General features: G+C 34.3%; 1 protein-coding gene across 2 annotated transcripts; it reads right to left on the bottom strand.

Moving 5' to 3' along the window:
• Positions 1-957: 957 nt before the first annotated feature.
• LOC149181120 (transcription factor MYB41-like) lies at positions 958-4,006 on the bottom strand. 2 transcript variants are annotated; one of them, XM_089418275.1, is made up of 4 exons: positions 3,891-4,006; positions 3,646-3,784; positions 2,184-2,313; positions 958-1,899 (listed from the first exon to the last, which is right to left on the bottom strand). In XM_089418275.1, the coding sequence occupies exons 2-4, from the start codon at positions 3,776-3,778 to the stop codon at positions 1,137-1,139; spliced, it is 1,026 nt and encodes a 341-aa protein (XP_089274401.1). In that variant the 5' UTR covers positions 3,779-3,784; positions 3,891-4,006; the 3' UTR covers positions 958-1,136. The 2 variants fall into 2 exon arrangements, with proteins under 2 accessions (XP_089274401.1, XP_089274400.1); XM_089418274.1 differs by having other exon boundaries at positions 3,646-3,981.
• Between the last annotated feature and the right edge of the window lie 23,252 nt (positions 4,007-27,258).

Consider the following 27,258-nt stretch of genomic DNA (forward strand, 5'->3'; position numbering starts at 1 on the left):
CACAATAGATCGCGAAGCTAAGACACCAATGTCCCAAGAATCATAAGAGATGAAGGAGATGCAAGATAAAGAAAGTTGGAAAACCGTAGAGAAAAAAAAGAAAGCTACAACACCAATCTCGCCAAGAAAGATGAGGAGCCAGACAATTAAAAACTAAGAAAGAAAATTAAGATCTGATAGGCCAATTTGATCTCAGTGAACCGAAACCACCACCATCATCATCAATATATACCATAGAACAGGTATTTATATAAAAAAAGTGGAGAATAAACCTCATTTTCTGTTTGATTTTTAATAATATAAAATATAACATTTATCAAATTTTATAATTATAAAAATAATAATATACCATTTATTTTTATTTTTTTAATATTTAAATAAAAAAATGTATATTATAAAATTTATATTTAAATTAAATACTGTAATTTATTTTTGTGTTGTAGTGGGGAATTACCATGTTTTCGTAGACTAGCTTTTAGTATTATTGGATTTTTGTTTATTAAATTTCAAAAAAGATAACTTTTTCACTATAAAGTACGTTTACAAATCATCTGGTCACTATTTGCTTTATACCTCTAACAAAATAAATATTATAATTATTTAATATATTACTTAGCAAATAATAACATAATTTTTATTAAAATAAATAATTTAAATCATATTTAATGCACATAAAATTTAATAATAAAAAAAACAAATATAAAATAAAAACAATTTAAGAAAAGAAATATATGTATAGAATGCATATAGAGTTTTTGAATAAAAAGTAGAGTATCAAATGAGAACACTTCCCAAATATTTCGCAAAATATATTTTTATTTAAATTTATAATTGATTTACTTTTTTTATTATTATTATAACTTGATATTAAGTTTGCTGTTATAAAAACAGAAATATGAACTTTTTTATTTAATAAATGGAAGATGATAAAGAACACCATAAATTTGTCAAAATCACTGGAAAAGACACATTTTATTAGGAAAACCAGTACATCAGCCCTTGTCACCTCTTAGTCAGTGGTAAAGTCATTGCATTTGCAGGGGAGAAATGTCCAGTGGTATTTTGCAAAACTCAGGGTTTATCTCACTTTGTTTCCACACAGTTGTTTCACTGTGCATATGGGGAAGGGAAAGAAACTAATACCAGAAAGCTGCTTCCCATGACATGACAGTAATGTCACTGTTTGCAGAATGAGAGAAATCATGTGGATTCATGCATGAGGATCCCAAGTTATGGTTTTCCTCTGCATCAATTTGCTTGTCCCCATGCCCAGATTGAGGTGTTGCCTGATTTTTCTTCACAAATTGATCGGTGTCTTCTTCATCTACCCATTCCTCATCGTTGCAACAAATTTCATTCTCCGCATTGCTAACGTCGAAGAAATTGAATACATCATATTCTGCAAACTCAGCATGTTTCTCATGGCAGCCATTGTGATGCAGGTCTCTACTATCACATTTTGCCTCCACTGAATCTGAACTACTAATCAGAGACGCGCACTCACCTGAATCTCCTGGTGTATAATTATAACATTCACTAGAGGAGATGGAAATATTGGTATTGTGGGATTCAACTGGTAATGATCTGCTAGAGCTTTCATTTTCCGTATGTTGCACTTTCAAATCTCCCTTCAGACTGTGAACATGGGGAACCACCAGATCCGTTGACTGACCAGTATGGGCTACCAAATATTGTGATCTCTGTGAGCAGTAATATGGTTTCTCAGCTTTAAACTGGTTGAAAGGATCACCAGCTCTGTTATTGCTGTCCATCGTGATGAATTTATGGGTTTTGGGATCAATCCCTCTGCTAGCAAGTTTTCTGCTTAATTTGGTATTCCAGTAGTTCTTTATTTCATTGTCTGTTCTGCCAGGGACTCTCCCTGCGATTATTGACCATCTGCACAAAAAAATCGATCCCTGAGTCACAATTTTTATAATACCATTTTTCAAATTTACTATAGAATTTGGGTAATTTTTTTAATGTAATTGCAGTTTCTAAAAATATTTCAGAATTTCAAAATGAAGAGATCAATTATCCCTTTTCTTCATCGTCAAGGAACATTTCAGAATCTGAAAATCAAGAGAAATCAGTTAATCCTTCTCCTAATCATCAAATTTTCAAATTCTAAAATCTACAATGAACATAAATTCAAAATGAAACTTAAATCTTCAATATGTTACCTGTTGCCAAGAAGGGCGTGCATTCTGATAATAAGCTCTTCTTCATCGGGCGTAATATTTCCTCTCTTGATACATGGCCGAAGGTAGTTTAACCAACGCAATCTGCAGCTCTTTCCACACCTTTTCAGCCCTGAAAGAACCACAGCCATGGAAGAAAATTTTAGCTTATAATCACTTGAAGAAATCATGTAATCAGATAATAATTACATGGTTTCTATTCCTCAGTTTTCCCAGTATTTCGAAACATGTATTCTAGTTAAATTCAGTTCATTTTACTAATAAAAATAAATAAATAAAACAAAGTTAAACTCATTCCAAAATAAAAATAAATAAAACAAAGTTAAACTCGTTACATAATCAATATAAAAAATAATGAACTTGTGATAGTTGTATAGAGTGGCATTCATAAATCCATTCTTTAATAATGAACTTGTGATAGTTGTATAGAGTGGCATTCCATAAATCCATTCGAAAGATTGGAGCAATACTGAAGATTGTAAAAATTTTCACTGGAAAATATATTCAACCAATTGAAATAATCTTAATTGACATAGCACACTTATTTAATTAAATAATCAATTTAGATTTGTTTTATTTCAGATTTATAAAAAAGAAAGGAGATTAAAAGTATAATTTTTTATATTTTAAAAATATATCTATTTAACAAACTAAATAATTTAAAATCATATTTCTTCAAATTTATATTGAACTTTCATAATAATGTTTTTTGTTTGAGAAAGAGAGTCAATTTATTTTAACTCTTTAAACCTTCAAAAGTTCATCAGTAAAATTATTAAAAAGCATTCATAAAATTTTTGAAGAGAGTAAGTTTATTTTAACTATTAAAAACCTTAAAAAAAAGTTATGAAGAGTGTCCCCAGAACACAGAAATCTTAGTTTAAAAAAATTTAATTCATCTTTCTTCAAATTTATATTGAACAATCATAATAATGTTTTTTTTTGAGAAAGAGAGTAAGTTTATACTCTTTAAACCTTTAAAAAGTTCATCAGTAAAGTTATTAAAGAGCATTCATAAAAAAAAAAAAGCAAAAAGTTCATCAGTAAAGTTGTTAAAAAGCATTCTTACAAATTTTGGAGAGAATAAGTTTATTTTAACTCTTAAAAACATTAAAAAAAAAGTAATGAAGAGTGTCACAGAACACAGAACTCGTAGTTTAAAAATAAAGTAAATTGGTTAAAAAATAATGGATTTTTCCCCAGATTTTAATAAAATTTAACCATTTTTTTTTAAGAAATTTCAGATATATTTTTCAAGCTTCAAAATTTTGAATGCTTGGAAAAAAAATTATAGTACTGAATTCATCTCCAACATTAAAAACAAGATTCAACGACTCCTACCATCTATACCATCAAAATCTTGAAAAAAAAAAAAGCCAGATTCCAATCTCCAGAGCAATTTACTCCATCCCAAAAAAAAATGAAACTGATAGATGCTACCCACCAGCTTTCTTGGGAAGAGATCTCCAATTGCCTTCGCCATGAGTTTCAATATATTGTACCAGAAGATTGTCTTCTTCGGCCGACCATGCTCCTTTGTTCACACCAACTTTTGAGCAGCATGGAGCGCGGCCCATTTTTTTCTACTTGCAATACAATGCAGGAAATATGAGCTATGAGCCGACTATGCTTTAAACTGTGGAAAGATTCATGGATCTGTATGACGTCCAGCAAAAAAATTAGACTCACTGTTCATGGAATTGAAATCCAATGCAGAAACATCGCCACAAATTGCTATACTGAACTGTTGGACGTAAAATTGGCCAATACTTTGACGAGAGGGCAGACGAGAGCCCACGTTTTCAGGACCACTCCCCTTACCTGCCCTCATTAATTACGTCTTTATCACAACCAGACACCATCAATGACGGAATTATTAGCTCAGTGGCCTGTCATGAATTTTAAGTAATGAGTGAACAAACGTGGAATATTGAGAACCGCAGGAGGAGCTTTCACCCAAATTAGATCGGCAGGCAGGAAGATTGATGGCTTCTAGAACACGAATCTCACCTGCCTGCCTTCATGTTTGTCCACGGCCCAACTGCCCTTCTTGCTGGGGATGCTGGGAATTGTGTAACAACGATTTATTATTCAGGTGAGATGATAAATTTGTTTGGAAAGTTATTTTTAGTTTGAATATGGTCAATCCGGTTATAGGAGTATTTGAATTGGGAAAATCTGGCTATTAGGAGTGTAGAAATTCACATCATGTTATAATAATAATAACGTCAACTTTAAGGTTACAGTGAAGTCAAACACCAAACTGAAATGTAAGACTTTTTTGTTTATTTGCCAGACAAATGATGTATCTTCCTGTAACAATTTGACTATTGAATTTTACAAAACCATACATTCTATTTTTTTAGCTTTGGGTTAAAATTAAAGTCAAGCTAGACACCAAATTGGTTTATGAGACTCCCGTGTTTGATTGTGAAACAAAGGATCCACCTTCTTATAGCTATTTGACTGCTCAAGTCTACTAATCCATACTCTATCCCCTTCTTGATTTGGATTAAAATGAAGTTAGAAACTAAATTGGTATATGACACTCTCTTATTTGTGTGTGAAACGAAGTATCCACTTTATATAATAATAATCCAATTTTAAGGTTACACTAAAGCCAAAGACCAAATTTGGATATTAGACTCCCTTGTTTGTTTATGAGACCAACATAGACCCATCTTAACCACGGATCTATCAATGTGTATTTTTTATTATCTAAATTGTATTTTTTAATGTTAGAGAGATCACATAAGAGGGGAAACTAATTTTTTTGTTATTAAAATATTTTTAGGTATATATCAATATTAATTTATATTAAAATATTTTATTCATAATCCACATTATAATATTCTTATTTTTTCTATACAACACTAAAATATTTTCTTTTAGCATTTTTTTTCTATATATAGATATATATAAAGTTGATATCACATGTTAAAATATTTTTGAAATACTCATATTTTTTTACTCCTAGTTACTTTATATGAAATTATATTAAATTATATGAGCAATTAACTAAATATGCATAGCATATTTTTTCTTTTTTATTATAGTGGACATTGCTTTTTTATTTAGAGTATATTTTATTTTTATTTTAAGAAATACGAACATACTTACACATGGCCTTGGGCTATAGAATGAGTGTCTAGGCCAAACAAGGGATCCATATTCTCATTTTGCTGTTGAACTCTATGAAGGGATACATACTCTATTCTTTTGAATTTGGATTAAGGTTACAGTCAAGCCACACACCAAATTGGTATATGCAACTCCCTTATTTGTTTGTGAGAAAACAAATAATAATAAGAAGAAAATAATTGTAATCCAATTTTAAGGTTAGAGTAAAGTCATATACCAAATTGGGATATGAATCTCCTTCATTTGTGAGACAAGGGATCCACTTTCTAAACTCTAAGAAGCCATACATGCTCTCTCCCTCTCAATTTGAACTTATAACCTATGAGGAGGAAACAAGGTGCCACAATTTCGCCACTAAAAATAATGGAAATTCCAGCGAGATTTTGACAAAATCTTGCCGAAATTATTGGAATTCAGGGTACCGCTGTCAAATTTGAGTATTTTGGGTGTCTCCTAAATTCTTTATAGTACTGAATCCATTTTCACCATAAATAAAGTGATTCAAACATTCTCACAGTAATTTTTTTTAAATTTTCTGACCATATTACCCCAAAAAATTTACCAAAAACTATAATCAGAATAAACAAGATTATTTAAAAAAAATGACGAAAAATTGAAACTTCCTTAAACCCAGCCTAATATGTATTTTAAAATATGTTTTTGAGTATAAATGAATTCACACCATGAAAAATCCCAGGATACATATTTTTATTGGAATGCATTGCTGGAATTTAAAATTGCAAGAAATTCCTATGAATTTCAGTTAAAGTTAACTTAAAGAAATACCCTTAAAAAGAGCAAAAATGTGTAATAATTACACTGCGTTACTGAGCAAGAAGGGGTTAATGTGCAGAAACTGAAATGGTAGTCGGTGAAGGGAATTAATGTCAGTGTGTGTTTCTTGGGATATGCGCTGTGGGTTCGGTGAGACTTAAACGTAGTCGGTGAAGAGAATTAATGTCACGGTGCGTTGGATCGGAGAAAGTTTCATCGAATTGGGTGGGCTTTTCAAAGCACATAAATTTACTTGTCTACCTAAAGAAATTCAGTGGGATAAGGTTCTAAATGGAGTTCGAAATGGAAACTAGCAATCAATTTTCAAATTGATTGAACTCTTTATTGAAGTGAGACATATTTCTCCTCTTCCTCAAGAAGAGAATTTAGGCTTTGAAGTGGGAGTATTAGGGAATAATTAGGAATGAAATTTTGTAATTATATATATATATATATATATATATTTTTAGAAAATTTATTATAATTTAGTGGTTATATTAGCAATGAAGATAGTTATTTTTAGTTATAATTTGTGAATGTAGTTTGATTTTTATTCTTATTCAAGGAAAATTATGCTATTTGAAATAATTAGTTGGTGGTCCATAAGAGGATAGGCTTTTACTCTTGTCACATGCTTTTGATCTTAAATTGTTAACTTGTTTCTTTAAATCCAAACACAAAACAATTTTAAAACATACTTCAAACCTTCGTAACCACATACTTTATAAATATATATATATATATATATATATATAACTCTTATAAATATATATATATAACTCTCAATAAATCAAGGAAATAAAGATATACCCTTAATTTGAAATTGATATTAATTAGAGATATACAATTAATTTGAAATTGATTATAAATATCTAGTATTATAGATATATTTCTTTGACGAAAGGAAATACATATTTCTTCTCTTTATATTGAATAAGTTTTATTTTTCTTTGTCATGAGTTTAGATTAAGAAATTTTATAATGTCAAAATAAATAAATGATAATATTTAACACGTCATAGTAAATCAAAGAAATGGATATTACAATTAATTTGAAATTGATTATATCTCCAGAGAGGAGAGAGTTTTTCTTTTATGATGAGTCAGTTTTTAAATTGCAAAACTCCGAAAATAAATGATAATATCTAAAACATACTTCATAATAAATGGAGAGGTGAAAATCATGTGCTTTGATTTATGTTCCGTATTGTATTTAATAATTTATAAATTACTTGGTCATTAAGAATGTTATGTAGTTTTTATTTATTTATTTTTCTAAAATATATTTGATTTAGGGTGTGTATCTTTGTATTTAATAGTTTACAAATAACTTAGTAGTTTTTATTTATTTATTTTTCTAAAAATATATTTTAAATTTTATAAGAAAGAGCAAATCATATAATAAAATTTTGAAAATAATTATATAATAATAAATAAAATTCTGAAAATAATTATATTATAATAATAATAATATAATGAAAGGAAAAAGAAATTTCAAAAATGTATTTTTTAATGATTGTTTTAATAACATATTTTTAAAGATATTGTGGGATTGTGAATAATAAAATTATGTAATGGAAATGTTTTGGAATATTGTTATTATATAAATATTTTTATCACTGTGATTTTTGAATAATAAGAAGGTTAATATTTATTTTTGATTAGATGTGTGGAAGATTGAAGTATAAAAATAATATATTTTTATTTATTAGACAAAAAATAACTAAGTGATGAAGTTGATATGGATGGTTAATAATTGGAAATAATGTTTTTTGGTAAAACTGCAAAATAATAAGAATGTTAGTATTTATCTTTGACTAGATGTGTGGAAGATTGAAGTTTAAAAATAATATATTTTTATTTATTAGACAAAAAGTAACTAGGTGATGAAGTTGATATATATTGCTAATAATTGGAAATAATGTCTCCTAGTAAAATTGCAAAATTTAAAAAGTTTCTAGGTGGTGCAGTTTAATTGGCAATTTCCATGTTATTAAATGTTGTGTAAACTATGTTATTCAAGATTCAAAGCCCCTTGATTAACCCATGTCTGTAGAAGGGGTGTATATAAGCACCTAGAGATATGAAGTGTTATGCAAACTATGTGATTCAAAGCTCAAATCTCTCTTATTAACCTGTGCTCGTAGAAGGGGTGTATATAAGCACCTAGAGGTTATAGTGGTAGAAACCGAAAGAGTGTATATAGGCACCTAGATGTTATAGTGGTAACAATCGAAATCGGGGTGTATATAGACACCTAGAGGCTATAGCGATAACAATTGAAAGGACGTATATAGACACCTAGAGGCTATATTAGTAGCAATCAAAATCGACCTTATGTCACATGAGTATGAAAATAGCCCAGTTGTCAATTCATCTAGTTTTTATATTTTATATATATTTTTAGATTGAATCTCGATTCAATACTTTAAATCTCATATATACCTCGTAAATTATTTGAGTAGCAAAAAGGCAATTTGTAAGGAGTTAGCGTCATCTTTTTAACATATTTCTTTTCTTTAATTTTTTTGTATTATCATTTATGGTTTCAAATTTGATTTTAATTATAGTTTATCATTGTAAATTACTCGAAAAAATTAAGAAGTGAGATTTTTCCATAATAATTATTTGAATGCTAGATTTATAATTTAAAAAAAAATTACATGAACACCATTTACACAAAAAAAAAAGAAAACGAAACACCCTTTTAAAGAGTAAACATCCATGGGTATTGTAGCATCCCCTTTTTGTGCCCCTACTTTTTGTAATGTCAAATGTAACTGCAACACTTGCATGGAGAAACCACAGTTGGATGAAACTTTGTTTTAACATTTCTTACTTATTAATTAAATTAATTAAACCAGCTTGAGGAAGGGTTAGCCTATGGATCAGAGTCTGAGGGGTGTTTTTTTTTTTTGTCATGTGCTTTGAAAACACATACCCATTCGAATTAAATACTATAGCCACTTGCAAATTAACCATAGCTTTTACCTGACAAATTTTTAATGTGATATGATTGCGGGTGAACTAGAGTTCAATTGAAATAATTAATGAAGATAATATTTGAAGTGGTGGGTGGAGGTCAAGGTGTTTTTGATTCACCCTTCTCCCTTTGTACATTGAAGAGGAAGTCGAGGAATGACCTTTCGGGGGCAAAAAATACATGTGTGAAGAGATATTTAGATGTCCCTCAAGAAAATACACAGAAGAGCCATGGGGGTGCTCTCTCATATGCACCAAAGGACATAGATGAAATTTCTACATATACACACAGCATAAGAAAATTGAGGGTTATTTTGTTCAATTGGAATTCAGTTGCTCAGTATTTCACTCTTGAAACTCCTAGTGGTTGGTTTGAAATATAGTTGTATCTTTCAATAGTTCATTTCGCAATTGGTTGGTTCATGCTCTCTATTTTAATCTCTATTCTTGGGGTTGATCATTGGACCTCTGTGGGAGCTGAAATTTTCCTTTTCTTCTGAGTTATGGTGTGTGAAAAATTGTATCTCCTAGAGGAATGGAGACTTCGAGGCTGGTTCAAGACAATGTGGAACTATGAAGTATGGCCTAGATGACCTAGCAATGTTAATGTTAACTTTGAGATGGTGTTATCTGAGCTTGAGATTGTACCCTATGACTCTGTGTTAATCCTTGTGACCTTATTGAGACCATTGATTTGTTTGTCTAAGCCTGTGTTTCCTATGTGAATTTTAGTGATTGAATTCAACCACTATATGCTTACCTTTGGTTATTAACCACTTCATGCATATAGTTTAGCTAATGAACCACTTATTGTTTGCCAATTGCCTGATGAACCACTAAGTGTTATGTTATCTCTACGACAAACAACCTCCAAACTTTTTCTTACACTTGAATTTGGAGCCTACTTATGATCTCATGATCTGTCACCCCAAGTTGTTCATGGTCACTTCGTGATTGGTTGATTTTTTCTGAGTGTTTAAGCCTCCTTCCGAGATTTTAAGTGTTAAATCTAGTTTCTCACACATGCTCAGCCTTTAATGCATTCATAAGCGCACCTTTTCTAGCAAGCTTGTAATTTAATTTCCACCTTTGTAAACAAGCATTGCACAATTTTCTAAACCAATGCATTGTGCAATCCCTGGAAGTAGTGCATTCCAAATTCCTTGATAACAATGTCTATGCAATATTTAAAGGTAATGCATTGCACACTCCTCCTAGAAAGTGCACTATGCAATCCATGTTGATAGTCAATATGCAACTTCGGTCGATAGATTTTCTCATTTTTAGTTGTAATTATACCATCACTCAAGTGAGTTTTCTCAACTGTCGCTTTTGCTTTCGCATGTGTCACTTTCACTTTGGCAACTGCCGCTTTTTCTTACTTTCACTTTAACAAGTGTCACTTTTATTTTTATTCAATTCGACATGTGTCTCTTTCACTTTTTTCAACTTTTGCAAGTATCTTTTTCACTTTTTTCTTACTGTCGCAACTATTTATTTAACTGTTTGTACTTCTGCATGTGTTGCATTTTAATGCACCACTCATCTAGTGCATTATTTTGCACTAGATAATCATATATAACATAATAATATGTGCTAAACACTCTCCCACAACTTAGTACACTTTCTGGTTGCATTCGACACCCTTGTTAACTTGTATTGTAAGTGTCACAAAGTCATTTTTCAAGGTATGCATGTGGATTTTGAGTTTTATGTATCCTCTTGGCTTGTTTTGATGTTATTTAAGTGTGAGATCACCATATTAGGGCTTGTTTGCATTTCTTGTTATCTCTTATCTTGTTGATCCCACACTTAGCCATTTTGGAGCTTTCACTGCATTTACAACTTGCTCAATCTTTGGCCAATATTTCTCCCTCCTGAAATTGCACACTTTGTAGTCCTAAACCATAGTGAATCACCCTCCTCCTCTTAAAATTGCACACTATGCAGTCCTAGAGGATAGTCTCCATCCACCAACACACTGAGCAACCTTGATTCCTAGCCCCCATTAATATAGTTTCCTAAACTTTACAACTGCGTAATTCATATTCTCTCTTGCCCTAGATTTCACATTGAATAGTTGTAGTGGGAAATGAGGCATCTTTATATCACTGAAATTCCCAACTACACAGTTTCCTAAGCCTTCCCTTTAGTTAATGAGCATTGCACAATTTTAGTGAGCAACCTTGCCTCATTGTCACTCTATGATGCTTAATTGTGCAGTTCTCTTCATCAGGCGGGCCTCCCACTACACATTGTGCTTTCCAATGAGAAAGGGATCAATTCTAGGTCATCGAAGTCCTCAACTGCACAATTCACTGAGCATGCATCTCAATCATTACGCATTGCATAGTTACAATGACTAGTCATGCTCCCTTACGACTGCAATCCCTCACTATGCAATCCATTGTCCTAGCTTTATTCGTCCTACACATTGTGCAATTCCAGTGGATAATGAGGCCTTCCTCAGTCCCTGTAATGCCTAATTGTGCAATTCTTATCTCTTCCTTCTTGGACACTCCTCATTGTAGACCATCAGTCAAGGAACTCAGTACCCTTCCTCTTGGACACCCCCACTATGCAAGAAGACTTGTCATGCCCTCCTTTACTATGTGTTTCATAGTTCTAGTTAGTATTGAGACATCTTTGAGTTCCTATATCCCTCAACTATGCAATTCCCAACCTCCTTCCCTAAAAACCCTTGCATGTTGCCTCTTCTCAATCAATGTCTTCCATGAGTAAGAAGAGGTAGAATAGGTGGTTTCTAGATTGATGTTGGCTTGTCATGAGTGGTCTCCATCTGCAGGTATTATCATTATAGACTAAAAATGTAATGCTTAAGAGATACCATCAAGGAGAGGCTACAGGAGAACACTTATGAATAAGGAGCAAAGGAAGCACCATCATGAAGAACACAAAGGGTGCTTGTATCAAGACAAAGATGCAGACTTAGAAGGTTCTAATACTTATCTAGAATCTTTGGAGGATGAATATGAATAACAAGAAAAGATCCATCATGAAGAAGTCAAATTCATAGTAGCAAAGATAAGAGCTTGGCATTGCCACATCATCATGAAGTTTCATGTCATCATTGCCAAGTCATGGCATGTACAAGTGTTAGCACAATGTCATATGTGTCAATGTCTTTTGCCACATCATTTGTGGAATCTAGTTATTTTATTTTTATTGTATTTTCTAAAATAAGGAAATGTAAAATGTGTGTGGAAGACCAAAGGTCCCACATTGAATATGAATAGTCACTAGAAAGTTCTAGAGTCATGTAGAAGCCTAAAGGTCACATAAGCATTTGAAAAGTCATAGTAGAAGCTTAAGAGTCATGAGGTAGGTCAAGAGTCACATGGGAGGTGGAGAGTCATCTCATTTTTTATAAATAGACCCTCATAACTTAAGCAATATGAATTTTGGGACTTGAAATCTTCACCTTGGCTTCTCTAGCTTGGCATAGGAGAGAATATCTTTCTTTGGAGGAGCAAGTAGTGACTTAATGTTCCACTATTGGGACTAGTGTGGCAGCATTGTAATTGTATATCTTGGGACTTTCACTTAATATATGAAGCTCTTAGAGCTAACACACTTTCATGCATATGTCATGAATGATTGTGAGACTATTCTTTCATTGTTTATGGTGTATGTTTATGTTAACACATACTAATGAAAATGAATTATTTCATTGGCTTTGGTATGTATCTTATTAAATGTGCATTGTTACTTGCTTTTATGATTGTTTTTGTCTTGTGAAATACTTTGTAGGTTAACTAACAATCCTCTTATTCTCTCATGTGTCTCGTTTAGGATAATACTATTACTTTTCTTCTAGGGGATCACTCTCTCTTTCCTAGCCATGAAGGCACCTTAAATATATTGCAATTGTATGCCTCACAGTGTCAACTTACTTGCTTGATTTAAATATTGTTTTTAAAATCTCTTGCGTTGATAATTTCACCCAAGGAAAATTCATAATAATAATACCAACCAGACGTATTTTTTATTGAGGCTCCTACTCCAAACTGAGTGGGGTCTAATTTGGACTTCATACCGTCTAGACCCCCTTGGTTGATGGATTTCTAGCACTGTCAACATGTTACTAAATAGTTAATTAAACCATTCAGCACTTTTGTTGGCTGATGAGCCGCTAACTTCTTTATTTTTGGCTAATGAACCACTAAGTCCTTGCCATTTGGTTATTAAACCACCTACATGGTGGATTTGAATTCCATGACACTAAGAAACATACTCCTCTGGAATTTGGGTGAGTCCTTGTATTTTGAAACTTAGAGAGTAAGAGAGTAACTAGGTTTCTAACCACCAAAGGGTAGTTAATGAACCACCTAGATAGTGAACTCCATCTCTTGAGTGTTTGACCAAGCCATTGGTGTGAAATTTCCTTATGCAAGCATTCCCTCAAACTCTGGATCTAGCTTGGGGGTGGTTAACTACAAGAGATATTGTAGTGTAGTTGGCCTACAATTGGGTGGAGAGTGGAAGAACCTCTTTTATTTTCCAACCGTTCTCATACACTTATATAAGTATATGTTAGGCCCCTATACTACTAGTGTAACCCCTTATTGTTATTAGTACAACCCCCTTATTATATTTTTGTGTCCATGTAGTCCCCATATTTTTATTATTGCGCCCTTACATTATTATTGTTATGCTGACTTTGATTATATTATGACCCCTTAGAATCCTATACATAGAAAGGAGGTCTTGTCATTTGTATCATCCAAGAATTTTTCATTTGTGTAATTTAAAGGAGGTTTCCCCCTCGAAGAGGCTTATTTTGAAGGTGCTTATCTATCTTTTCTATCTTTTTGCGAGCTGGTTTCATAACATTTGGTATCAGAGCTTTGGATTCTAGGTTTCACTGCTCCAAACATGTCTTCGTGGAATTTTCGCTATAACATTTTTTCTGCAACGTTTCAGAAGATCAACAAAAGACCTGGAAATGAGAAAAAATCGTTCTGAACCTCGAGTTCGAATTTCAGATCTTGTCTCGCTATATTTTCAGAGATTTGATCTGAGGAAGTTAGGCTTTTGTAATCTCCAAAATTCAATCTCAAACAGGTCAGCATGGAAGTTTCGCTATAGTTTGTTTTGTACATAGGTTCAGACTCTTAAATTAAAACCCATTTCATAAGAAATTATGGGGAATGTCGGGCCCGAATGTCAAATCTTGTTTTGCTATATTTTTGGAGATACAGTCCAATACATTTAGGGTTTTTGCAGGCTCCTGAATTACATCCCAAATAGGTCACTTGGGGAAAATCGCCATAACTATCTCTTTGAGCATCCGATTGAAATTTTGTAAGAAGTTATAGAAAGAGGACAGAGTGTAGTTTTCTGTGGATCTTTTTCAAATCTGAAGGTAGAAATAGTGACACGTGGAACTTTGTACATGTTTGCTCTTCTCAAAAGGTATATAATTAGGTCATCTTGGGAGATTGTGCATAACTCTTTCTTGGAGAATCCAATTTCGATCAGACCGGTGGCATTGGAAAGAGGACACAGAGGGATACTGTAAGTCGCAATTTTAGAACTAGGAGATCCGAAATTATAGAGCTACAATCGTCTCAAGATCGAGCCCCTAAAATCAAGAAAAGGTGATATGAGGAAGTTTGATGGCAAGGATCTGGTAAATTGGATACTATAGATGGAGAAATATTTTGATCTACATGAGGTTCAACTGTTACAAAAGGTACGTATTGCATATTTATATTTAGAACCAAATCAATTTTTATGGTATGAAGGGCTTTGTTCTCGTAAACCACTTGTCACATGGTCAATTTTCTCAGAGGAAATGATAGCACATTATGAGTATACAAAGAGAAACACCTTCTTTAGCTAATTGATAAATCTCCAACAAAAGGGTTCAATGGCAGAGCACATTGAGGACTTTCAAAAATTGAATATAAGGGTAAATGATATTCTACAGAAGCAAAGGATTGATGTCTTCATAGGGACTTTAAAGGATAACATTCAACATGAGGTTCGTCTTTGGGAACCTGCTTCATTGGAGAAGACATTCGGGTTGGCAAGAAAAATTGAAAGAGAAATTATGGAAACAAGGAATCCCACCACTCATAACTATAATTATGGAAGTGTTTTTCTCCTAGCCTTCCACAACCTACAAGGTTTACACCACAACAAATGGAAGAAAAAAGAGAAAAAGGGCTTTGTTACAATAGTGATAGAAAATACACTAAAGGTCATAAGTGTGCTGAGAAGAAATTATTTTACATAGATTAAGAAGAGGAGGAAGAAAAGGATCAAGAAACATCAATAGAAGAGGATATACACCAGGAACCAACCCTAGACAAAGAAGAAATGAATCCGACCATATCTTGTAAAGCATTGGAAAGAATTACCACTCCTCAAACTCTCAAGATAAAAGGACATATCAAGAAGAAAAGGGTTCAAGAAGTGAAAGATCACATCAAGAAAGAAGAAATGAATCCTATCATATCTTGTAATGCATTGGTTGGAATTACCACTCCTCAAACTATCAATATAGAAGGACATATCAAGCAGAAAAATGTTCAAGAAGTGAAAGATCACATCAAGCATCAAGAACTGAATCTGACCATATCTTGTAATGCATTGGAAGAAATTACCACTCCTCAAACTCTCAAGATAGAAAGAAATATCAAGAAGAAAAAGATTCAAGCAGTGAAAGATCACATCGAGCACCAACAACAAGTTCTCCAACTTTTAAAGGATAACGCCACTTTGGTGCAGAATCGAATGAAACGATAGGCATATCAACATCACAATGAAAGATGTTTTGATTTAGGTGATTGGGTATTTTTATGACTACATCTCAAGCAAGATATTTATGAGAAGGAAACGTTGTCAATACAACATGCACTTAAGAAATGACGACCTTACCTAATGGGAAGACACTTCAAGGTAAAAATGGATCATGATAGTCTTAAATACTTTTTAGAACAAATAGTTTCTTTAGAAGAATAGAAAAAGTGGGTCACAAATATGTTGGGTTATGACTTTGAAATCATCTACAAAAAATGGAACCAAAATGTTGTTGCAGATGCACTCTCAAGAAAGGATGAGGATGTGGAAGCATTGTTTTGTGCTATTTCTATTATCCAACTAGATTGGATAAACGAAGCAAGGGATGAATGGAAGAAGGATGAAGAAGTGTGGCCACTCATTCAAAAGTTGTAGAAGATCCCAATTCAAGAAATATTGCCAGAACTTGACGAGGAAGGAAAAATCATATTGGAGCCTGGAGCAGTCACAAAAACAAGAACCCAACAACTATGCAATCGATCAATTTCAAAGTATCTCATCAAGCGGAAGAACTTACCCATTGAAGATTCCACATGGGAGGACAAGAATTTTATACAGAATCATCCAGAACTACTCAAGCGTTGAGGACAACACTTTTTGAAGGAGAGGGGCATGTTAGGTACCTATAATACTAGTGTAACCCCTTATTGTTACTAGTACACCCCCCTTATTATATTTTTGTGCCCATGTAGTCCCCATATTGTTATTATTGTTCCCCATAGAAGCCCACTATTGTTATTATTGTGCCCTTACATTATTATAATTGTTATGTCGGCTCTGATTATATTATGACCCCTTAGAATCCTATATATAGAAAGGAAGTCTTGTCATTTGTATCATCCAAGAATTGTTCATTTGTGTAATGTAAAGGAGGTTTCCCCCTCGAAGAGGCTTATTTTGAAGGTGTTTATCTATCTTTTCTATATTTTTGTGAGCCAGTTTCATAACAGTATAAACATTTATGCATATTTGATTTATGGATGATGATTATTCTTGTTATGTTATTAACTAATATATGGTTCTATATTACTCATGAAAGGTTGGTTGAATTCACTGCATATTCATGTCAAAATTTTGTCTTACATATATCTATGATGATATTGAACTACTGGAATTGTGTGATTTCTACCATCCTCATTAATTGCAAGATCACTTACATGATTATGACTGATTTTCTAAAGTTCCCTTAGTTAACCTATTATCTTATAAGATCTTAGTTATCTTATATATTTAATAATTGGTAGCTTACTGTCATAACCTTGATTGTAGGTTATCTTGCATGTTATGAATTTAACTTATATGTTATGTGTTAAATGAGTACATGGTTAGAGATGATGGTCATATAGTCTATGAATGATGTGGTGATTCTATGAGTTATGCACACATATATATTTATGTAACTAAGAAATGTATTTAATTGTATCACCTTAAAATTCATTTCTAATACATGATTTATAACCCTTATGAATGGTCACACATACTTGCATGCCTCCTTTCTAATGAATGAAGAAATGCAAATTCATTGAAGATATTAACTGTCCTGCATAATAACCTCAAATTGGATTGTCTTGCATATTTCATCTTGTATAGTGTTGAAGTTGGTTGAATTAGCTGTTGGAGCCTTACCTTTCCTTTACTTGGGATCTAGTGTGGTTTGGGTCTTACTAGTACCCATATTATTCATTCTAGATAGGGCACAGTGTTGCGAAAAGCCTATGTTCAACCCTTGGTCATTATTTCCAAAAAAATAGTGTTATGGGAAGATGTCCCTAGTCTTAATAAATCCTTGTAAATTCCTTAATGTTCCTCTCTTCCCTTTCCTTCGAGGTTTTGCAATAAATTTGTTGATCTAGGCATCTGAGGATTATAAGGACCAACACCCCTATGTGGAGGCCAGATCATCATAAGACTGAATATCCCCTTTATCACACTGTCGCATCCAATGATATGGGGTTTAAGGATAACAAGAAAAAGTTGATTTGTGCTTGTCTCGGATCACATCTAAACTAGATTACTCCTTTATGGAAAATCATATTTGGGTGGATTTCCCCTTCTAGGGCTAGATCACATTCAATGATCCTATGATTTCGGGGGTCAATATGGTCAAGACCATAGCAGGAGCCCAGATGGGTGTTGGAATACATCCTCGTCGAGGTAAGGCTACATCCAGGATCTGAGGATCTATATGTGGACAAGGGTTAATCCACCAACGAAGACTCGAATGGGCACCAGGCTAGGTGACTCACAACAAAACATTGAGTTCATTGATTCGGGATCTGGGTGTGACATGAGGGTGCACACCCTTGTGACAGATGGATAGCCATTCAGCTGGATTACCTTTGAGTATGAGTGGGATCCATAGATTTGGGTATTTATGGGAGTAAAATGCTAATGCAACATTGTAGCATTAGATTTTCTGCAAACCATATATAACATAAAATTGCCAAAAAACATGAAGGGGGAGGACTAGGTATGCATTGTGCCCCATGTTGACATGGTAGTGCCACATGGGCTTGTCAGAGACAACCTGGATGCCATGTAGGAACCTAGTGATGATGTGGATCCCTTTTTTGTTGACATGGTAGTGCCACTTGAGTCACACATGGATGTCAAGTGGTAACACCATGATGACATGGATTGTGTGCTTTGTTGGCATGGCAGTGCAATGTGGACCACTTGGATGACACATGGAAAATCAATGTTGACATGGATATATTTGATTAGCTAAAATTTAGATAAGAATAACTATAAATATGAGAGTTGGATTGAGATAAATTTATATCGCCAGAAAGCTCTTGCCAAGTTGAACATGATGGTGGCATTTGTTTTGAGTTTTGATTATGTTGGAAAAAGAGTTTATAACTCCATCTTCATAATAAGCCTTGGAGATTGGGTCAAATAAATTGGTAACACCTACCACAACATTAGATAGTACAAGAGGGTGAGAGGGGGTGTTGCAAAGTAGTATTAGAGCTTAGGTTCAACATTAGACCTGAAGAGGTTCACGAACACAATTTAAAATGATAGTTTAGTTATTGCATATGATAATTTCCTTTGGATTTATAGTTTATGTGGTTGTTATCCTTGAAGGAATGCTTACATATCTTTTATCCTATGTGACTAACATGGATTTTCATTTTGTCAATAATTTTAGGTCAACATCCTTAGTACTGACAAGCCAAGGAAATAAATTACTATATTCATGCCATATTTATCTAATAGTTATGTGTGTGTAACAACATATAAGAAGACACAAATTATAGCTCAAAAGAGAAGAATGGTGTAGTACAACATGGATAAATATTAACATAAGGAAGAGGAATTAGTTGTTAAGAGGTTGGAAGAGAATTCCCCTAGCTAGATGGGCACTCTTAGGAGCTTGATGGTTGAATTAAGAAGTTGTAAAGAAGACAATGAAAAGATTTTAACAACATCAGAGAAACAAGTAAAGGTGAATGCAACATTTTTATAGATATTATTAGATATACAAAGGAAAAATAAACATGAGCTTGATGCCAAATATCTTGGAAAACAAAATTCTAAGTAAACTCCATCAAAAGTACAAAAAAATGAATTGGAGACTAATAGGGCAGAAGGAAGTAAGTCAAGGAAAATACATAAACATATGGGTGAAGACACAATGAGCAAAAAGACCCTACTCAACACTCCATAAAGAGAGTCTAGTAGCCATGAACAATTTTAAAGTGTTGTAGCCAAAAGACACCTCCGATAATGAAGTAGTGAGAAAAACTTGATGCTGGAGGAGTTCAAGAACGCAAATCCCCCCACCTTTGATGGAGAAAATAAGAAGGATGAAGAGGCATAATCCTGGCTACTAGGAATGAAGAAACACTTTAGAGTACATGGCTACTTTGAAAACATGAAGTTCAGAGTAGTCGTTTTCAGCTTGAGGGGCAAAGCTAATATTTGGTGGGAGGATTTGAGAAATGTTAAGGGAATAAAAAACTTTGAAATCTGGGGCAAAACTCAATAGATACACCTAGTTGAATCAAAACTTTGAAATCTAATGATATTTTTATCTTGTTTATTTATACATAAGGGTAATTGATAGCATCTCCCTTGAAAAAAGGAGTAGTTCCCTCCTTGATCTCGGAAATGGTGGATTTTTTCCCTCTTGAGCTTCACTTGTACTAGGAGTTACTCAGTTGTCAATGAATTCGAACTGGTGAGAGAGGATGTTGTGATCCCAAGCCGAGTTAGGGATTTAAGGAGGTGGAAAAACCCCCTAGATTCTCTCCTAGTTGTCTCCATCAAGCCACTACATAATAAATGCCTAAAAATTCTTCTTTTTCATGCAATTAAACCACATTAGGCCACATACTATTAAAAACACATTTTACTCTTCTTACGAAGCATACTATAACTAAAAAAGTGAATTAATGTGAGAAAAAGATAGTTTTAAGGCTAGTGGATGGCATAATGATCTTCAAGATATACCTATTGATGGGACTCATCATCAACCCCTTGTTGAAGGTGTTTCTCATCCTCTGAGAAACTTAGTCATCCATGTGAAGCTCTTTCATGGCATTGGTGGCCTCCTTGACATCCCAAGGAACCTTAGATGGTGTGCCTTCCTGTGGGTAAAAACCTTCATTTGTTTCTATCTCAGTCCATTCCTTCTCCTCTTCTGTTTGGTCTCTTCCTTCTTGTAAGCGTAGCAGTAAGGATGGACTGAGATTGAGTCTTATCCATCTGATCTCCATCCTCTGAATGACTCTTTTGTACATTGATGTTCTCTCCAAGGAATTCCTTAGCCTTTTAGGAGAGTGATATTCTCTGACTTGTAGGGTAAGGCATGCGATCTTCTTTGGAAAGCTTGCAGACTTTCTATTCCCAACATTCTAAAGGTGTCTTCAAAGTGCAAAATGGATTTCTCCTAGGTTGCAATGTATTTGGGTGCTAAAGTAGCATCAAAGGAGATGAGGTTATGATTGTTGATGATAGCCTTAGGGCTCACTAGATCTGCTTTGATATACAAGGGCTCCTTCTCCTCTTTTTTCATTACCTTTTTCACCTCCTCAACCCTTGTCTCTTCATGAGTCAACCAAGATGCTAAATCCATTATTAGCTATATGTCTCCCAATCTTGAATTGGGATCCTAGAAATTCAGATCTGTCAAAATGAAATTGTGCATGTAGAATTCAACTAACGTTTCCCTCTCTTCCATATTAGCTTGTTTGAAAAAATCAATAAACTACCTATAGTCCTGAAAAGGCAAAGACCCATATTATTCTAGATGTTTTATTTCGAACAGTAGCCATTGTTCTTTGAGGAAGAGAGCATAATATTTTGATGGATTCTTGCATTGCACGACTTCCATAAAGAGACTTTCCATGGTGGCAAGTTGTGTTTCTTTCTCATGCAACCTCTTTCTCAACCTTGTGTTTTCTTCCTATAGCTGCTCCTTCATAATATACTCCCTTAGTCTCAAATCACTCAATTCCTTGCCCATTTCAATGACTTTCTCCTCCATGAAGCCCACATCTTCCACATTCTTGGACTTGGAAATTTGCATCCACCTGTGGGTTCTACCTCTCTCTATCTTTAGATCATAGAGGAGTGGGACTGTAATTTTTTCAAGGATAATCCTTCCTCCTTCAATAGATTTGAAGTACAACCCTAATCTCGGCTCTGTATCATGCTCTTGGATCTCTTGGAGTTCCTTTCCAACTAAATTTGAGGTAGTTTCTTCTTTTTGTAGCTCATTTTTCTGATCCTGTAGCTTCCCCTGTTCCTCCTATAGCAAACATTTCCTCTCCTGTAACAAACCATGTCTCTCCTGTAGATTCTCTTATTTTGTTTTCTCAAAGGAAACTTGTGTCCTGGGTTTCTTGAAGGTCACTGATCTAGTGGTGGGCCTACCCACAGATTCTATAGGTGTGTTGGCTTGAGGGTGCTTGGGCCCAAGTTCAGAGTTAGATGCACTAACCAACAAAACCCGATTGGAAATAATACTGAGAGGGGGGCGGGGGGGTGAATCAGTATTATCAAATCAATATAACTTTTTCATTTCCATATTAAGATTCATATATGCTACTTCAGTTAAGGCAAACCGCGTGTATATGCAACTGTGTGTAATGCAACATGCGTATATCCAGTAAACTTATGATTCAGTTAGTTGATCCTTAATGAGTGCATCAGAACATTATTAACCATACGAACAGTGAACAAGAGTAGTAAAATAGAACAAATCATCACACACAAGAAGCACACATGAACACCATGATATAAGGTGGAAATCCAATGTGGGTGAAAACCACCTGTTGCAAGTCGTCTCTATCTTCTTTTAATAAGAAACTTCTTTTTACAATATTTATGTACTGGTGTAGTCTTATACCAGTACACAGGCTTCTACCTGCAAAAGGCTACAACCTTCTCTCGTTCTCCAGCTTCCCCTAGAAGGGAGCTGCTACCCCCTTTGCTTTTGTACTAACTGATCCTTTCACTAGTACGTAGGTGCCAGCCTATTGAATGCTCCAACCTTCACTCATTTTCCAGCTGCTATTGGAAGGGAGCTACCACCCCCTTAGCTCTTGTACTAGCTGATGTACTAGTACGTAGGTGCCGACTTGCAGAAGGCTACAACCTTCTCTTTCTTCCTCTAGGTACCACGTTTCATACATTTTCAGACTGGCTACTCCTGAAGCACAACACCATAATCTGAAGGCCATGTTTCATCCAATTTTCATACTGGACCCGTCAATATCATTGAAGCACACAATCAATCATCACTTGCATCAGCAATCTCTGAATCACCCAATACTGAATCACTGAAACCTGTCAACAAAATGCAGTCACGAGAGCACAGAGCAGAACACAGAACTCTGCAACAATATTCAGAACCAACTCTATCATCAGAAATCATGCATCAGAGTGCATACGCTACTTGTAAGAGCCGAACCAGCGTGTATACGCAACTTCACCAAAGTGAACCAGCGTATATGTCATCAATTACTTTCTTATAACTTCACTGCACTTCCTAACTTCAGACATACCCAGATCATTACATATACAAGGATAATATGTATGTTAGCAACCAGATCTAGTCCATCAAATCCCATAAAGATAAGTCATTATGATCCTGATCCATTATAGATCTCATCCATCAATACTGAAGCTAAACATAATCAACCAATCTAAATATGAAGAATACTGACACTAGTAAACAGTCACCAAAACTCAGACTTTGTATCAACAACCAGAAACTTCAAACATCATAGTTCATATTGTATACGCTACTTAGATGTATCTAACCTGCGTATATACGCACTTTTATCAAAGTCAACCAACGTATACATCTGTAAATATTCATTCATGATTTGCAGCTATTCCAAACTTGAGTTACACCTAGATCATAATATTTACAGAACATTACATGCATCAGTATATAGATCTAGAATAAGCATGATCAAACCATATAGAGATGATTCATTCCAAGCCATTACATCCCGATCTATCCTTACATCTTGTTCTCCATCAACCGCTGAGATTCCTCATTAGCTCAGATCAAGCAAAGCATCATGAACCCATAACCTGCATACTAGATCTGATACCTCATCAGATATTCAAGACTTTCTCGATGCCTTTGCCTAATGATCTTCTTCTCCTTTTATAGTCTTAGGCCTTACTCAATACCATGGTCCAAAACCATTTAGAACCAATACTAGGGACCCAATACCTGGGTTCAACACTTCGGATGCAATACCAAGGTCCAAAACCATAGGTCTAAATACCACGGACCCAAAAATAAGCTTTCCTGCATGTACGCGCTTTTCCGTGCATGAAAGTGCATGCATACACATATGCGACTTTTGATTAGCAATCCCGCGTGTATACGCTCCTTTGTATATAGTGAACCTGCATGTATAACCTACATGTGTACACTACTTGGTATATAGCGAACTTGTGTATATACGCGACTTGGTATATAGTGAAGTTGCGTATATACTCTTATTTCTTCATTCTTTGTAGTCTGATCATCAATTCTTTGCTACTGACCTACTGCACTATAATCTGTCATCTTGCCATCAAGGACAACACTTGTATCACAATGCCAACAATCTCCCCCTTTGGACTTGATGGCAAATCTAACTTGTCATACTGAGAATTGTCATCTGATTCCTTTGAGTTGTCCTGCATCCCATGTATTCTATCACATCTGATATCTCTTTTGTAGATTCATATAGTTATATATAAGTGAGTTTTTCTTCTACGAGTGGGTTGCCATCAAGTACAACACATGCATCATAATGCCAACAATCTCCCCCTTTGGACTTGACGGCAACAACACCAAATCACTCTCCCCCTTTGACATCAAGGGCAAAGGGTGGACCAAGATATTCTCCTTCCTTGATAAACATTCCGCTGTCCATACTCCCCCTGAGTACCTGCTGAAATCTCTGAATGAGCTTCCCCTTTGTATATGCCAAGGTGTACCAATCTATCCATGCTCCCTTTGAGTACATGCTAAAATCTCTGCTCTGCTCAAGTGTGTTGTTCATGCTCCCTCTTAATGTAAGCAAGGTCTACAAAAAGATGTTCTACAAAAAGAACATGACTCTATCATAAATGACCTTCCTATCACCAAAGACTCATACATACATCCATCTCCCAACCAAGTGGGGATATACCAATATTGACTCATCCACCCAACCAAGTGGGGATACACTAGATACCAATTGTTTATACATGACTGAAATATTACATCATCCTTCCCATGCATAGTGGGGGTACAAATTACAACATATGACCAAAAGGGATTCATCAAATGACTACAATAGATAGAGACAAACTATTACATCAAGAGTCTTGATATGACCTTTACATGACATTTATAACAGAGACCAAACATCTAAATAAGACCATGATAGTCATCAGTAACTATCATACACAATGTATGATCTTCTCCATAAGCATCTATCAACAACATCCAGATTAGCAACCTGTATATGTCCATTAATGTAGAAGTCATCAACCTGTAATCAAGGTATGTCTGCATATAGATATCAACTCATCCTCTTGAACATTATCATAGCCTTCCATGAATGAATTCAGCATATGACAACAAAGTCATTATATGTGAAAAACACCATAGTCATCTCATCATCATCAAGATCTGCATGATCTTATATACCATCCATGTATCATTACTCGAGAACATCCCTCATTTGCATCAATCAACATATCAACCTATCATTATATAGGAAAGAACTCATCATCATCATGTCTCCAACAATGCGCTTTGAGTAATCATCCATGTATACAACATACTGTATATAGCAATATGTATCTTGAGCTCAAGATATTTTGTCAAGACTTCTTGATATCATCAACAACAAAAATCCTCATCCACATGAGCGCCAAGAATTGTAGGAATCCTGCATCATAACAGTATTATATGATCTTTATGAATTTGACGACAGCAGCATATGAGTGAATCATCATCAAGTAATGAAGTTGTTCAAGCTTTGTACTTCTCCTTATCCTTATGAAGATCACCATGTAAGCACCATATATGCATCATCAGAGAATCAACCACAAATCTGATTTGAACACCAACTATGTAACCCCAAGAATCATATGAGATGGACAACTCATAACCGTATCATAGCAAGATATATAAGCATCATCACCAAGGACTACTAACCATAATGCCAACAATGCATTATCAAAAGTATATGCTCCCCCTGAACCTGTGCCATCTTGTTTACTGTCAGATCTGATCATGCATATATCAGCAAGAAGTATCAAAGCATCATCATCAACAAGTTAGGATCAAAACACTTCTAAACATCTTACAAGTATCAAGACATTTCCACACATCATCAGCAGATTGTAACCATTATCAAACAGAGCAAGTAATGGACTGAATCATATCAGACCCTTTTCCTGAGCCTATCCCACTTCTTTTCTCCAACTGACATATACACTACTGTTCATTGTCTAACTCGCGTATATACGCGACTTCTCTTTATGGAACTTGTGTATGAGATTGAAAACACTGAAGTTTTACACTTTCAGCTTCCTCTAAGTCTGTTATGTCTGTACATTTTGCCATGCCACATCTTTCTGACTGTACTTCCTTCTTCTTCCATATATTCAAGTGTGATGATGTTTTCTCCTTTTGGTATGGTGCCCGTACTTTGTTCCTGCATTCCTTTTTTGTATGTCCAAGCTTGTTACATGCATAACATCTTACATGTTTCATATTCCTTCTATAGCAATCAATAGTTCTATGAACAAACATATTGCAAGAAAAGCAATATCCCTTAAAGTACCTGGAATGTGATGATCATTTTGTGTGATGGTATTGAACCATTCTTCTTCTGCATCTGGTTGCAACATGTCCATAACATTCAACATTATTCATCGGAGGAGTAAAAGATTTTCTTTTAAGAATTTCTTTCCTTGGTTTTTGATGGGATTGACTTCTCATCTCTTTATTGAGCATTTCAGATTGTGCATTAGAGTTCCTTGTCTTATTTTGTGAACTGGATTCACCTTCAACAGATTCATGAAAACCAAGACCTGTTTTGATAGCAGGAGACATTTTACTGCTAAGAATATCATCCAAGATCTTAGTACTATCTTGAAATCGTAAGAGCTTATCCTTTTCTTCTAAGTTATCTTTTAGAATATTTACCTCAATTTGATGTTGCTCTTATTTTTCGCGAGACTGCTTCTTCATGTTTTCTTCAACTTTTCTTCCTTCTTCCAACTGATGTCTTAATTCAAGGACTTCGTTTTCTTGTTTTTCAAGAGCTTGGAGTAGTTCTTTATTTTGCTTATTTTATTCTTCAAGATCTTCCTTTAGCGAGAGGATTCTAGCTTCAAGACTTTCATAGTAACCAGATCTATCTATGAGTTTCTTGATTGTTGTGATCCTTTCATTGACTTCATTTCTTAATGATGTCACTTCATCCTGCAACTTTTGACATTGATCTTCCTTATCTTTGAATAACTTCCTTACCTTGTTTCCTTCCTCCAGTTGAGCTTTTAGTTTGGTAGCTTCTTCTTTGAAGGCACATTCCCTTTTGTTCAATAGATCTTGTTGATCTTTAATTTTGTCCGTAAGCCTTTTAAATTCCGCCTCCATTTGATATCTTTCTTGCTCTCCCATAAGATAAAATTCAGTTGTTTTGTTATCATTTTCATCATCTTCAAATGGATAGATAAGTGTATCACCAGAGGATAACAAATTCATACCTAATAGTTCTTTTGCTTGTTCATCTTCATTCTGAAGTGATTCTGAATCTGAGGTGCTTATTCCACATATTCCCTAATCGATTCTCCCACTATCATAGCTCTTCTGA

Source organism: Pinus tabuliformis, chromosome 3_2, assembly GCF_031772625.1.
Source record: "Pinus tabuliformis cultivar Carrire ecotype Pingquan chromosome 3_2, CPIR1, whole genome shotgun sequence".
NCBI lineage: Eukaryota > Viridiplantae > Streptophyta > Pinopsida > Pinales > Pinaceae > Pinus > Pinus tabuliformis.

Bases quoted from the DNA above. Each gene is read 5' to 3' on its own strand.
- LOC149181120 (XM_089418275.1), bottom strand. From the start codon at position 3,778: ATGGGCCGCGCTCCATGCTGCTCAAAAGTTGGTGTGAACAAAGGAGCA. The intron at 2,314-3,645 runs GTGGGTAGCATC...TGGTTCTTTCAG, and splicing joins ATCTCTTCCCAAGAAAGCTG to GGCTGAAAAGGTGTGGAAAG. The intron at 1,900-2,183 runs GTAACATATTGA...TTTTTTGTGCAG, and splicing joins CACGCCCTTCTTGGCAACAG to ATGGTCAATAATCGCAGGGA.